The 14,023-nt window shown below is 40.5% G+C and overlaps 1 protein-coding gene across 1 annotated transcript in view; it reads right to left on the minus strand.

Annotated features, from left to right (window-relative positions):
* HSD17B12 (hydroxysteroid 17-beta dehydrogenase 12) overlaps nucleotides 1–11,227 on the minus strand; it is a 135,289-nt gene extending 124,062 nt beyond the window's left edge. The window contains exon 1 of the mRNA XM_074372147.1: nucleotides 10,923–11,227. Within this exon, the coding sequence (XP_074228248.1) occupies nucleotides 10,923–11,082 (160 nt within the window). The 5' untranslated portion in view covers nucleotides 11,083–11,227. The remainder of the gene's footprint in view (nucleotides 1–10,922) is intronic.
* Nucleotides 11,228–14,023: the final 2,796 nt, after the last annotated feature.

Below are 14,023 nucleotides of genomic sequence, written 5' to 3' on the forward strand. Positions count from 1 at the left end.
TCCAACAATTCAAAAAGTCTGAAGGTTCTAGAAGGCTTGGGTTCATTTTTATCAAGCATTTGAAATAACAAAACTACATTTCGGTCAACACATCCCACAATTCAATTTTTTCACTAATTCATCTCAGCCTTACCAACTTCCAAGGTTTTACTGAAACTTTCATTGGAAAAAGTCTTTCTTACTAAAAGAAAATCTACTTGTAACAATTTTATAAAGATTTGGGGATGGATAATAAACACATTACCAAAATTCTATCAATATTGAAATGTTTATTAAATGTGGCAGAGTGGTTAGTTTCCTCTAGCAATTTCCTAAAATATGTATGCAAGAAAATTAGCTTATTTCCAGTACTACCCAAGAACATCTTTCTGCTCTCACTGCATTTCACACTTTCAGAACCATTATCCCAGCCCTGCTATAATTCTGTGACCAGCCTTTGTCTAGTCAGCCTTGGTTCAATTTCAGTCTAGCTTTGTTAAGTGTCACTTGACGTGTTCAAACCAAGAGGAAAAAAGGTGTACATGTTATTTTGCAAAACATAGCCAAAAAATACAAAACCAAAGCAAAACACCCTAGCCCCAATTGAAATATAATTCAAGGAAAATATGTTTATTCACTATATATTATTTATTGTACACTCTCAAGGGGCTTATAATTTAGAACAGTCATGCATGCATGCACAGGCGCTCGTGCGTGCACACACACACAAATGACTAAAAAGATAAAGCGTGAAAAAGTCCACAAAAAAAGAACAAAACAAGCACTATCAGTGTCCCAAAAGTATGTGATTGCTTCCTACAAGGCGGGCAGCTGCAAGGTAAAATTTGTAATATGGACTCTGAAAAGTAGGTAGGATTCCTTGAACAGAAGGAGTAAGAAGAGTGCACAGAAGAAAGAGCACTCCAGGTAGGGTGAAATCAACATTCAACAACCACTGAAACTACTAAATGTCTCTGCACAAGCAAAAAGACACAGAAATGGAAAGAAGTAGGTAAGTACAGGCATATCTGAGACACAAAAAGTCACTCAGGGAAAAGTCCAAGGGAGAATGCATAAAGGGCAACATGAGGACGAGACCAAAAATAGACTTAAGAACATGATCAGAAAGGGCCAAGGGGCATGACATTTGCATAGACATTAGGAAACTCTGAAGTTTCCCTGTAAGGGGTAATCTGGAGATGTTTTCAAACCAAAGTGTAAGATTTGGTAGGGAGGCGATATATCAGGGGAACTCAGAGGAAGGTATGGATGAGAGAGAAGCTGAGATGGCAGATGCAATGAGATATGACAATTTCCTGCCTAGACACGGAAAGAAAATGTGAGTAAGTGTGACTCAAAGATGAGGGAGCAAACTGGCCACTTGCTGCATCTGGCGAAAATGGCGCAATTTATTTGGCCCACAGAATGAACTTGAGAAATGTGCATCAACCTTAAAAAACTAAGAAACTTTCCAGGGGAGAATCTACATTTGGGATTTCTCGTGAAACATCCCAGAAGACGAGGCCAATGTCTCTGAAGGCTAACAGCTGACTGAGTAGTGGCCATGGTGAGTAGTTCCGACTTATCACCCAACAGCGTCCAGACGTGCATTTACATGCCGCTCATGTACTCTGCCTGCCCAGACATCTAAATTTGTCATCCTGATTTAGTGGCTGGTTGACTCTAAAATTAGCAAAAATAAGGAGTCCAGAACAGGTTGGGGAGAACAAAAAAGCTGAGTTTTAGCCATGTTAGGGCTGAGATCTTTGAAAACCATCCCAACCAGAAGGGAATATGCAGTAAGTTGTTAGAAATTTGAGAAGAGGTCTGGGAAAGAGAAGATGGATATAGACAGAAATAAGAATTATCCCCACAAATAAAAGTGATAGCAGATAAACGATGGCAATATCAGCTAGCACTTACATACAGTTTACTAGAAATGCCAGATACTGTTCTGAGTATTTCATACCCATTAACTCATTCAATCATCACTTCAGATCCGATCTGACAGATGGGGAAACTGAGGCACACAGAAGCTAAGGTGATACAGACTGTAACTGGCAGAGCTGGGAATCAGAAGCGGGAAGTCTAGTTCCAGAGTCTGCTATGAGAACTTCTTCCTGAGGTTATAGTCAGTATTTCGGTTTTAGGCAGGCTCTGTTCTAGGTGCTTGAGATACATAAGTGAACAAAAAAAGACAGAGCTCTGTCTTTGTGGTACTCCCATTCTGACAGGTAGACAAACAAGAAACATCATAAATAAGCAAAGTGTACAGGATGGGAGACAGTGACAAGTGCTGTGACAAAAAGGACAAGTATGGCAGGGATCAGAAGAGGGGTGTAGGAGATCAGAGGAGGGAAGGTTTCACTGAGAAGGTGGTATCTGAGCGAAGACTAGAGGAAAGTAAGAAGACTTAGCCACATGGACACCTGGAGGAAGAGCATTCAGGAAGAGGGCATAACCAAAGGCCAAGGCAGTGATGCCAAGCACACTAGAGGAAGTGAGTTCAAGGACGAAGGGCGTGTGGCTAGGAGGGAGGGAGAGGCGAAACATGGGCAGAGAGGACATCAGAAGCAAAAGAAGGCAGGAGGCAGGTGGTCAAAAGTCTTGTCAACCACAGGAAGAATTCTGGGTTTTCATCTGAACAGGATGAGAAGACATTAGTGGGATCTCTGCAGAGGATCACATGGTCTGACCTGAGCTTTTCAAGGTTCACTGACTGCTGTGTAAGAATCAATCATAGGGAAGCCAAGGTGGAATCAGAGAGACAAGAGGCTGCTATTATATCGAAGCAAGAGATTTTGGTGGCTTTCACCAGAGTGCTAGAAGGAACTGGATTATGGATATTTTGAAGTTAGAGTCAGTAAGATTTCCTAACAGACTCTGTATATGGGGTGAGAGAGGCGTCGAAGATGACTCAAGTTTTTTTAAAAAAGCAATTGAAAAGTTGACTATAACCAGATTTTTCGAAGTCCATCGTATCTTAAGTTCACTAAGGGGAACCATATTTCAAGGAAGCACTTGGTAAATCTGTTCACAAAGCAAGGAATTCTCCTGCAGTATATTAATCACCTCCTAACTGATCAGCTCATAACTTCAGATTTCCAATAGTTTATCTGCTGAGTGAACTACATTATTTCTCGGTTCCAGCAATCCTTTCTCATCAAATAAGAGTAACATATACAAATAAAAAATGTTCTTAAACATGTTACTTGGTATCCACAAAAACACACAAAGGTTACACTAGAGCCTCATTTGCATCTCATTTCATTGTCATACTAACCCTGAAAAGTATCAGCCCCATTTAATAGATGAAGGAAGTTATGCTCAGAAGTGAATGATCTTTGCCCAAGGTCAAAGAGCTTAGCAAGTAGCAAAGCTCACACTGGCTACACTGACCCCAAAGCCAGTCTTTCCAGACAGTGCTACTGCTCCCCAGCATAATACTCCTGAGAGGCAGTAACTGCTCAGAATCTTCAGTTTTCTAGCCTTTCCTCCTTTCTCCCAATGACTAGATCATTTAAATAGAAATAACTTCACTTAATAGTGGTAAGGATAACTTTTCAGACACTGATAGTCTCCCTGGAATTGCCAGTGAGACACAGGGCAAACACGTTGTTTCACTTGACGAAATGAATAATAAAACAAAGCGTTCCCTCTGATGCCCATGTATGGCAGGCTTCTCAACTCTCACACCATGGTGCTATGGAGTGACCTTGAGAAAGCAGTAACCCAGTTTCAGGGTTCATTCAACAATGCTATCACTCAGCCTCTGGTAAGAGCAGAACTTCCCACAACATGGTGATTAGATTTCCCCCCAGGGAGAAATACCCTCTGAAAGATGATAATCAGAAAGTGCACAAAAACGGCCTCCCTTACTATAAAGTATGAATTTGCATTTTTTAAAGGCAATTTTAACTGAGATTATCTGAATAACTCACACTGGTCTATCTCTGTGGCAATGGAACAACTTCAGGGAGATCAGAGAAAGACTTCTGCTTAAAGTTGCAACTCAGCATTACCCTTCTGCTTAAAATCCCCACAACTGTACTCCGTGTTCTGAGATGAAAAAGCCCTGCTCGCTGGCCCCTTCTCCCCTCTCCTCTCCCATCTTACACGAGGCCTTGTTTTATGGGAGCCCTGCTCTCTTTTGCCTCAAGGGCCTCGCACCTGCTGTTCCCACTACTCTTTCTGCTACTCTTCACCTCCCTTCAGATCTCAGCTCAGCCGTCGCTTCCCCAGGGTGGCTCTCTGACCTTCATTCACAAGCTCTGGTAGAACCAAGTGTGTTTGCTTTCCACCACCTAACAGGGCAGTTTGTTCCTGACTCGTGTTTGCCATCCCACTGGTCTGTTACAAGTCCATGGCCAGTGCTCAGGAGGACAAACGAACAGTGTTGGATCACACCCTCCATCAAGATGGTGAAGGCTTTATCCTTCCTGACTCCCAGCCTCAATCACAATCTATCCCAGAAGGCTGAGGTACAAATATTTTAATATTTTTATTTGCATGAAAGAGGAGAGAAATGGAATAAAGGACTGTACTGTAGACTAAATTCATATGTGAAAGACAAAATGTGTCTGTTGCAATCCTAACCCACAATGTGATGGTATTAGAAGGTGGGGTCTTTGGGGTGTGATTAGGTCATGAGGGTGGAACCCTAACAAATGGTATTAGTGCCCTTATAAGTGACCCCAGAGAGCACCATGGCCCCTTCTGTCCTGTGAAGACACAGCAAGAAGACAGCTATCTATAAACCAGGAAGCAGTTCCTCACCAGACGCCAAACCTGCCAGCACCTTGACCTTGGATTCCCCAGCCTCCAGAACTCTTTGAAGTAAATGTTTGTTGTTTCAGCCACCTGGTCTACAGAATTTTTGTTACAGCAGCCCAAACAAAGACACACTATTTAGAAACAACAACAACTTTTTTTTTTAAACTTATCCTTATCTATAGATGGCAATTACTGGCATTGGAATTGATCTATTCAAATCCACTTACCCATATATTCTGCTCACTAACTAAATCTTTCAATAAATTTTTGCTGAAATTCAAAGAAATAAATGATCCTCAACCAACAAAAACAAACAAAAAATAGTTTTGAAACTCAACACTCTCAATTGCTGTAGCAAAGGTAATCTCAGTTTTCTAAAGACCCAGTCACCTTGATATTAGCTTTTTCTTACTAAGCCTTAATCTTGTCAATTAGCTCAAGTGATTAGAATATAATGCTACTAAGGTTAATAATATTACGAATAACGGGGGGAGGGTATAGCTCAAGTGGTAGAGTGCATGCTTAGCATGCACAAGGTCCTAGGTTCAATCCCCAGTACCTCCTCTAAAAAATAAACAAACCTAATTACCTCCCCTCACCCACACACAGAAAAATTAAAATTAAAAACATAATAATAATATTACTAATAACAATAAGTGATTAAGCATTTACCTACCAGGCACTGCACCATCTGTTTTACATAGAATAAGTATTCTCATTTATCCTTCACAACAATCCTATGAAACAGGTACCAGTATTAGTCCCATTTTGCAGGAGGAAAGTGAGGCTCAGAGACGTTTACTCCCTTACTCAAAGTTACACTCTAGTAAGTAGAGAAGCTAGAATCCAAGTCTAGGTTTGAGCCTCCAAAATCTCAGGTTTGACCCATAAATAGGAAACTTATTATTGCACAGAAAGGATGAGGAAGAACGGGGGGGGGGGGAGCAGGAGACAATGGAGGCTGCTGTAAGGGTGGAGAGAAAGATATTCTAACTCAGAGTACAAAGGCTGAATTTCTAATTCCGGGAAACCATCCTCTCTGGTTTTTCCTCCAAATAAGACCAGGGCATGTTTTAGGTCTGATTCTCCAGCTGCATCTGCTCCCTCTTACACAGCTCGAGCCCCAGCACTTTAAGGTTGCCCTACTAACTCCAATCTGGAGATCGTGTTCCATTTAGGCCTATGGACTTCCTTTTCAGAGCTGAAGTGCAGAACAAATAAATATCTTCAAGAATTTTATGACTAAGTTCATCTGTTTCTCTGCCCTCCACCACCTGCTCTGCTTTAAAAAACAAACAAACAGAAACCCATCTTTTAAAAAAAAACAAAAAAAACACGGTACTACTGTGATCACCATCAAGAACAAGTTCATCAGTAAGGACAGACCTACTAGTTTCTTCAATGTCAACAGGGAGCACGTTACATTTACCAAGCTGGACCTCCAGAGTCGCTAAATCCATTTGAGAATGCCAGAGTGATAAACAGAAAACAGCCTTCAAGGTCAGCTCCAGCCATCTTGATGACAGTCAAGTCCTCTGCTTCGTTAAGCACCCTGAGTGCCTTTCCAATGTGTTCCTATGCAACAACATTCACGGCTGGCAAATCTGAAGAAAATTCCCCGGCTACTTGATTCTAAAATGTGCTATTCTGCAATGCTTCCAGAAGTACCAAGCCTATGCAAGTTTGAAAGTGTGCCTTAAATCAAAAAGCAATAAAGTTGCTAAGGTATAAAGGAATCCACCCCCAAGTACCCATACAGTCTATAAGCCAGTCGTCAGCACACAAAGAGTGCAGAGGTTGTGTAACGGACAACTTTGGCTTTGAATACTGATTCTGTAACTCACGAGGTCTGACACTGCAGATGAGGAAAGTCATTTACCTAAGCCTGTTTCTTCCTCTGTACACTGGGGATAACGCAGCACAGCTCAAAGAGAAATTAGAGATAATCTATGTCAAGAGCCTATAATGCTTCAATCATTCAATAAACAGTAGCGATTAACATTTCTTCTGGGTTTGCCAAATTAAATAATTAATCCTTCATACATACATTTTTACATAATCATGTGATACCTCAAAGCCTAGTTAAAGAAAAGGACTTACAGCCTTTGGGCCCTGGTTAGTAGCCTTCAACCATTTGCAGTAAACAGACAAAGTTTGTTCAGCTGTCCAATGTGAAAACAGAAATTATGTACTACCCATGATTTTGAGAACCCTTTGATTCTTGGAACTTGGCTAAGCAGAGCCAATTTTGATGAACGGCTTTTCCACAGGAGAACCCCACCATCCCATACCCTTTTTTTAAGTTATCACTGTCCACTGAATTAGGAAAACCTCAGAATACTACAGAGCCAAATGAGTTCCACCAGCAACCAAAAGTGCAAAATCTCAAGGATCTGCTAACGAAGATGTGCAGGGGCAAAAATTTGAGGTGATGATCCTCTGTAAAATCTGACTCACTCCACAGGATGGACTATCACTCAGCAATAAAAAGAAATGAAGCACTGAAACATGCCACAACATGAATGAACCTTGAAAACACTGTGCTAAATCAAAGAAGTCAGTCACCAAAAAATTCACATTGTATGACTCCATTCATGTGAAATATCCAGAATAGGGAAATGTATACAGACAGACAGACAGATCAGTGGTTGGCGAGGACTTGAGGGAGTGGAATTAGGGGTTGACAGGTAATAGGTACAGGGTTTCTTTTAATGAAGATGAAAATGTTCCAAAATTAGGTTCTAATGATGGTTGCACAACACTGTGAACATTAAAAAAAAACAAAAAAACCTTGAATTGTAGATTTTCAATGGGTAAACTGTATGACATGTGAATTATATCGTAATAAGGCTGTTTTAAAAATCTAACTCATTAACTGATTAGTGTCTCTTTTATTCTCTGCTGCCTGGAGCAATATCCTCTCCTTTAAAAACTAAGAGCTCAGAATTGATAAAACATTGTGGCTTCGGACATATACTTGCCTTGCCTTTGCACCTGTCATCTCCACTTTATTTCAGTATCAATCATTTTAGAAAAACTCCAATGATGAAAACTTGCTCAAATAAATGCAAAATATGTCTCTGCTCAAACCAAATGCTTCAGATTGTATGCTTTATAGCTCCACGGCAATGAATGTTCTCTTCTTTATTTAGCACACACTGACCACCTCTGTTAGCCATCTTCTTTTCATTACTTGCTACTGTGCCCTTCAAACAACTTGAAGCTCCACTTTCACAGAATCTCCTTGTTCTTGGATGAAATACAGAAAGGATCGCATAACAATAGCAGGCAGGAGAGCCTTACCTACTAACTGGCTAAACCCACCTGCGAGGGACCTAATGAAATCAGCGTAACTCACTTGAATGGGGGTGTTACCGGAGAGAACTAGGGAAGGGATGACCAGCTCTTGATCAGATGAAAAGAGATCGAGTATGGGCCATGTAATGGATGGTCTTTAAAAACCTGCTAGACTAAGGAATCTGTGGTCTGGAATATTTTTACAGGTTGCAAAGCACACCTGTATTTCAGGGTTTTTTTTCAAGCGGTTTTGTTTTTTGTTTTAAGTTAAGAAGAGTTTATATCTGATCAATGTGCCAGTTACTGTGGGTAAAAGACAAAAAATGTGGACCCACAGTTCCTACCTCTCAGATCCTAAAATCTGAGGGGGAGAAAATTAAACATTCTCACATGAAGAGTCTTAAGAATAACAAGTATAAATATAAACTACCAAGTTAACACAGATCATTACATAATACTTAAACTATTTAAGCTGTTTAACGAACATCAGTATTAGAAAGTAAGCAATGCCTCCCTAGTGAAACGGAGTCCCCCTAAAACTGAGTTCCCTTACTGAGTTTATGATTAATCTTTCTATCCAAAACTTTATTCCTTTTCTTGTGCCCTCTGATTTCAATCCTGTGCTAGTTAAACACTAATCAACCAGAGTCAGGTGGCTAAAACTGCTGTTGTTAACATCATTAATACATTAAAATTACTGCTGTGGATATCGTCATTAACACACAAACTCAGCTTGTTTCTCCAGTGCAAGATGAGCTAACAGACCCCAGAGCCATGGACCACCTAGCCTAAGAATCATAAACCAGAGACATCCTGATTCCCAAAACTAAGATTACGAGATGTCACAGAAGTATCACTAGATGATGATGAATCCCAGCCTCTTTGTTCTTCCACTTTAAAAAAATCAAAACAAAACCCTAACTCAAAGACCAAGGTGGACTAGATCTGAGACTTGTCTCTCACTCCCTTGCTTGGTTGCCCTGCTTACTTTGCTGCAAACACCTGCTGTCAGAGTTCAGCTTTCTGCAACCCAGGCTCAAGAGCCCTTGCTAGGTTACACTTGAACTGCCTGCTCCTAGCATTTACTCAAAGACGGTTGCACCAGATTAAGATAGCAGTCTTGTAGGGAGTTTGTAGGAAAAAAACTCATTAGTATTACCTACATACAAAAGTTAATTCTAAAATCCTAACTTTAGTTGAACAAATTATCAACCTATTTTTAGTAACAATTTAACCCCATTAATAATTGTTCAAGTGCCATCTCTACTGGTTTGTTTTCCAGATTATTTCAGTTTCTCAAAGATCCCTTGAATTTGGCGAGATAGAGGAAGAAGTATTTTAAAATCCAGGCCACATGTAAGTAATGTTACAAATAACTAGATCACTTCTTCTGCTGAAGTATTTTTAAAACACAAGAGATTTCCCAGCAATCCAGCGTAAAGTGAACTGGACAATAGTTCCCTTTATGATAGTTATTACCATTAAGTCTTTGCTTACAAATTACAAAACTTAGTCATCTAATGTAAGATTTCCTAAGGCACTGGAGTCTTACGCAACTATTTCAAAAGTCCACAAGCAAGTTTTCCAAACATTATAGCCAAGACTGAGGCAAGTTAATAGAGAAATTATAATCTTGAATATAGTCAAATTGAGCATTTCACTTGCTTTTTCAAAGATCAAAAACAGTGACTTTTAAAATATGTATTATAATGTTAATAGCTGCTTTACATATTCATTCCTACTTGAGACATTTTCTCCCAAAAGGTCAACTTATTTTGTTTTTCCTACTAGTTGTTCAAACGTTTTTGAGTTTATAAAGAATATGGAGTAACATTATTTGAGTACCTTATTTGAGCCTAGTCTGAAAGCAACCCCTAACTAGCCTAAAATGCAATAAAATACTTCGTGAAGTGAACATGCAATTACAAAACTGCAGAATGAATAATTACATCGGAGAAAACGGCGTATCACTTGGCTTTAAAAAAAAAAAAGCTAAAAGAAATGAAAAATAAGAAAAGCAAATCAACAACAACAACAAAAAGAACGCATAACTTTCCTGCTGTTAATTTTCCCAACTTCTCCAACCTGGCCTTTCTTCTCCATTTTCAAAATCCTCCGACTACACGGAACAGGATCCATTTGTTTAGCTTACTCTTTGCGGGAATACTTTATCCTGCAAATGTCCTTCTGCAAAAAGTATTACTGATTTCTACATGAAGAGTTACCGTTTTGCAGGAGCAAGAGTTCTTGCTACTCATAAGGACTTCAGAACAGTTTAGAAAGGATTTAAAAAAGGAGAAGGGGAGAACTAGTAAATTATAATGGAATAGGCCGAATCCAATCAGAAAGCCTTCTGAAATGCTATGTCCTCTTCCTCCATCCTCACCCGCCCAAAGGCAACAGAAAGCTTTTCATCCTTAACACAGGGCCAATATTCAAGCCAAAAACTTTATTTTAAACCCACTCTTAAGGGACGAGGCAAGGTGAATAGAGTGTGACTCGAGAGAGCAACAAGGCGACTAACTCCGGGTCGTGAACCTGGAAAGGCTCAAAGGACACATGCTCCAAGGAGTTAAGGCCCGATTTCTCCCCCATCCACCAAGTGGCACTGAGATTCGCTGAGTTTAGCCAACAATGCATTGGGCATTTAAAAACTCCACAAGTCTAAGCAAGCCAGAAGATGGCTTAGGGGACAGGTGGGAACGCGCGACGCAGTAGCCTCAGGAAGGCGGAGAGGGAACCTGGGGACGCGAAGGCCAAGCGCTGGGCCCGGAATGGGTTAGAGCGGACCAGGCCAGGCCTGGAGCCACGCGAGCAGCCGCAGGAGCGAGGACGGGGGGGGGGGGGGGGGGTTGGCAGTGGATCCGACTCACCTGCCCATTCACCGAGCCTGGGTCCGACCCCCTCGTCGTGACCCAAACCCCAGACCCGAAGGGCCGTGAGGAGCGAGCACGAGATGCGCAGGGCCAGGTAGGCTACAGTGCCCGCGCCCACCCAGTACAGGAAGCCGGCAGCAGGCAGAGCGCTCTCCATGGCTTTCAACCAGGCCTCACTACCTCCGTAAATGAAAAAAAAATGAATGAATGAATCCAGGAAGAGGCTCCGGCCGTGACGGTGAGGACGACAGTAATAGGCGCTGCTTCTACACTGCTTTTGGCCTAAACCCCGCCCAAGGCACCATATTCGTGCCGCCATTGGTGATCTATCGTTCTCTCTGCGAGTAGTGCGTCAGCCATTGGCTAACTCTAGTTTCTCTGGCCCGCCCATGACCCCCATTGCTGTCACTCAGCCGCGTTTCCGTTCTAAGGCAGTGGATCTCTCACCTGCCAATCAAGCTTCAGCCTAGCCCAACACGTCACCACGCCCCCAGGATTCCGCCAGAGGGCGGCACCTCTCACCCCACCAAATCGTCCAGGTGTCTCATTGGCTGAAGTGGTCCTCGCGACGACGGAAGATTGCGCTCCGATTGGCCAATCAGACCCAATTTGGCTTGAGCTCGAGTTTGAAGAGGGAATGGGATCAGAGACGCCACTACGGAGTGGGAAGATTGTAGTAAGAAGCGGACGTGGAGCCATGGTTTTACTTTCACATCTTTATTAAACAGTTCTGTATGATTGTTAAGTGCGCTGTCATTGTTTCCATAAACTTTTCCAGATAAAGGCTTGCATCTCCTGTATTTGTTCCCCACAACACGCCTTCGGTCCAGTTATACATCGTAAGGAGGGCCTTCTAAATGTCAGGCTTCCCTCCCGCGCTGTGCATTAAACAAGCTCCCAATGCCTTGGATTTAAAGGCAAATAACTTAATGGAGTCAAATGACTATAACACACAATGGCATAAAAACCAAAAAATAAATATATTATGGGAATAAAGCTTAATGAACAATTAGTTTGAGGAAGGACTCCATGTTTTAAATGGATCTTAAAGTACTATAGAGATTTTTCTTTTTAATTTCCTTTTTTTTTTTTTTTTTTTTTTTTTTTTTGCGGGGATAGGGGTGGAGGAGCTTGCAAGGGGGCACAAAAGTATACAGACCAAGTGGAGGTATGAAAACCACCTCAGCCAAGTTCCAGACGAGTAAGACCACAATGTAAGTTGAAGAAATTGTGTAATGCCAACAAGTGCTTCACACTTACTCTCTCATCCTCCCTTCAGGAGTTTCTGTTTCCTTTTCTGGCAATGGGTTTGGGTTCATAGAAGATAACTAAAGTTTTTCTTAGCCAGTAGGTGCTGCTGGTTCAAGACTTGAGAGTTTTTTAAAAGGCAGAAACTTGAGGATAATAATTCTAAGGGTCAACAGTTCAACCTTGAATCTAAAGTCATAATTTATAATATTTAGTTTAAGAGCCTTATCTCTCCCTGCCCAATCCCCTCCCTCTTTCTCTACTCCCTCTTATAGGATTAATTAGATATAACCCCAAGGCTGTTACTGTTCTTCATAAACTGTCAATTGTTCAGCAGAATTCAGTCATGTGAGTTGATCTGGCACTATATTTTGGTTTAATTGAATTTAATAACTTCGACAGGCGCTACCTGTCCAGTTCAACGGGTCTCACCACTTGTCTCCCTGAAGCCTGTTAATGGGGTTTGTTCTCCATGAAACAACTAGAGTGTTGTTTTTTTCTTAATTGAAGTATATTTGATTGGCAATGCTGTGTTAGTTTCTGGTGCACAGCATACTGGTTCAGTTATACATATATATATATATATATATATATATATATATATATATATATATATATATATATACATATATATATACACATATATTCTTTTTCATATTCTTTTTCATTATAGGCTATTATAAGATATTGAATATAATTCCCCATGCTATACAGTAGGACCTGATTGTTCATCTATAGAGTGTTTTTTCTTTAAAGTAAATTAGATATCATTTCTTTAGCTCAAATCCCTTCAAGAACTTTATATCACATTAAAAACAAAATCCTCCAATACTAGTTTATCTGCCCTGACCTCTCCAGCAGCATCAACTGTCTTCTCCTGTGCTCACTTGATTCCAGCTACACTTTTTTTTTTTAAATTGAGGTACTGGGGATTGAAGCCAGGACCTCGCACATGCTAAGCATGGGCTCTACCACTGAGCTATTAGCTTCCCCACCTGCCAGCCACACTTTTTGCAGTTCCTCAAATAAATCAAGTTTATTCCAGTCTCAAAGCAGTTCTACTTTCTTGTTCCCTCTCCCTGGAATCTCCTACTATTTCCCAAGACTCATTCCTTTACATTATTTAGGTTTTTGCTTATATATCCTCCCACTTAAGAGTGGTTTTTACTGACAGTACTACATGAATAGATCAAATAGCCTCATCTCCTTTGCCCTGTCACTGCTTATCCTTTTACCCTAATTTGTTTTCCTTACAATACTAATGCTTTCAAATTATTTAATTTTTGTCCATCTTCCCAATAGAACGTAAGTTCATGAGGACAGTGACTTTTCTTGTTCACCACTGTATCTTAACCTAAGATGTGAATCTAAGGGTACCTAATACTTAGTAAGTATTCAGTAAATACCTGTTGAATGAATAATGAATAAATAAATAAAAATAGTCTAATAGGAGAGACAGACATTAAGCAAACATCCAACTAATTACATGATAAAAATTGTAATAAGTAGAATAAAACTGAAAGAAGAAAAGAATAGGGTTTAAGAGGACAGACAGAGAACCTAATTTAGATGAGGAAATGTGACTGAAAGGTCTTTCTAAAGAAGTGACATTTGAACTGGGATCTAAGGATAAGCAGAAATTAATTTGGCAAAGAGTAGAGTGGTGTAGAGGAGAGGAAGAGCAACAAATCCCAGTTAATTGTTTGTTGCGGTTTTGAAGAACACACAAATATGCCTCTAGCACCTACCATAGCATCTGATGTAAAATTAAACAGGCATTAAAAAATAATTGTTGTTTTTGTTAATAAATAAGGACAGGTACCATAGAAATACACTTTCCATTGCTGTTA

Source organism: Camelus bactrianus, chromosome 10, assembly GCF_048773025.1.
Source record: "Camelus bactrianus isolate YW-2024 breed Bactrian camel chromosome 10, ASM4877302v1, whole genome shotgun sequence".
NCBI lineage: Eukaryota > Metazoa > Chordata > Mammalia > Artiodactyla > Camelidae > Camelus > Camelus bactrianus.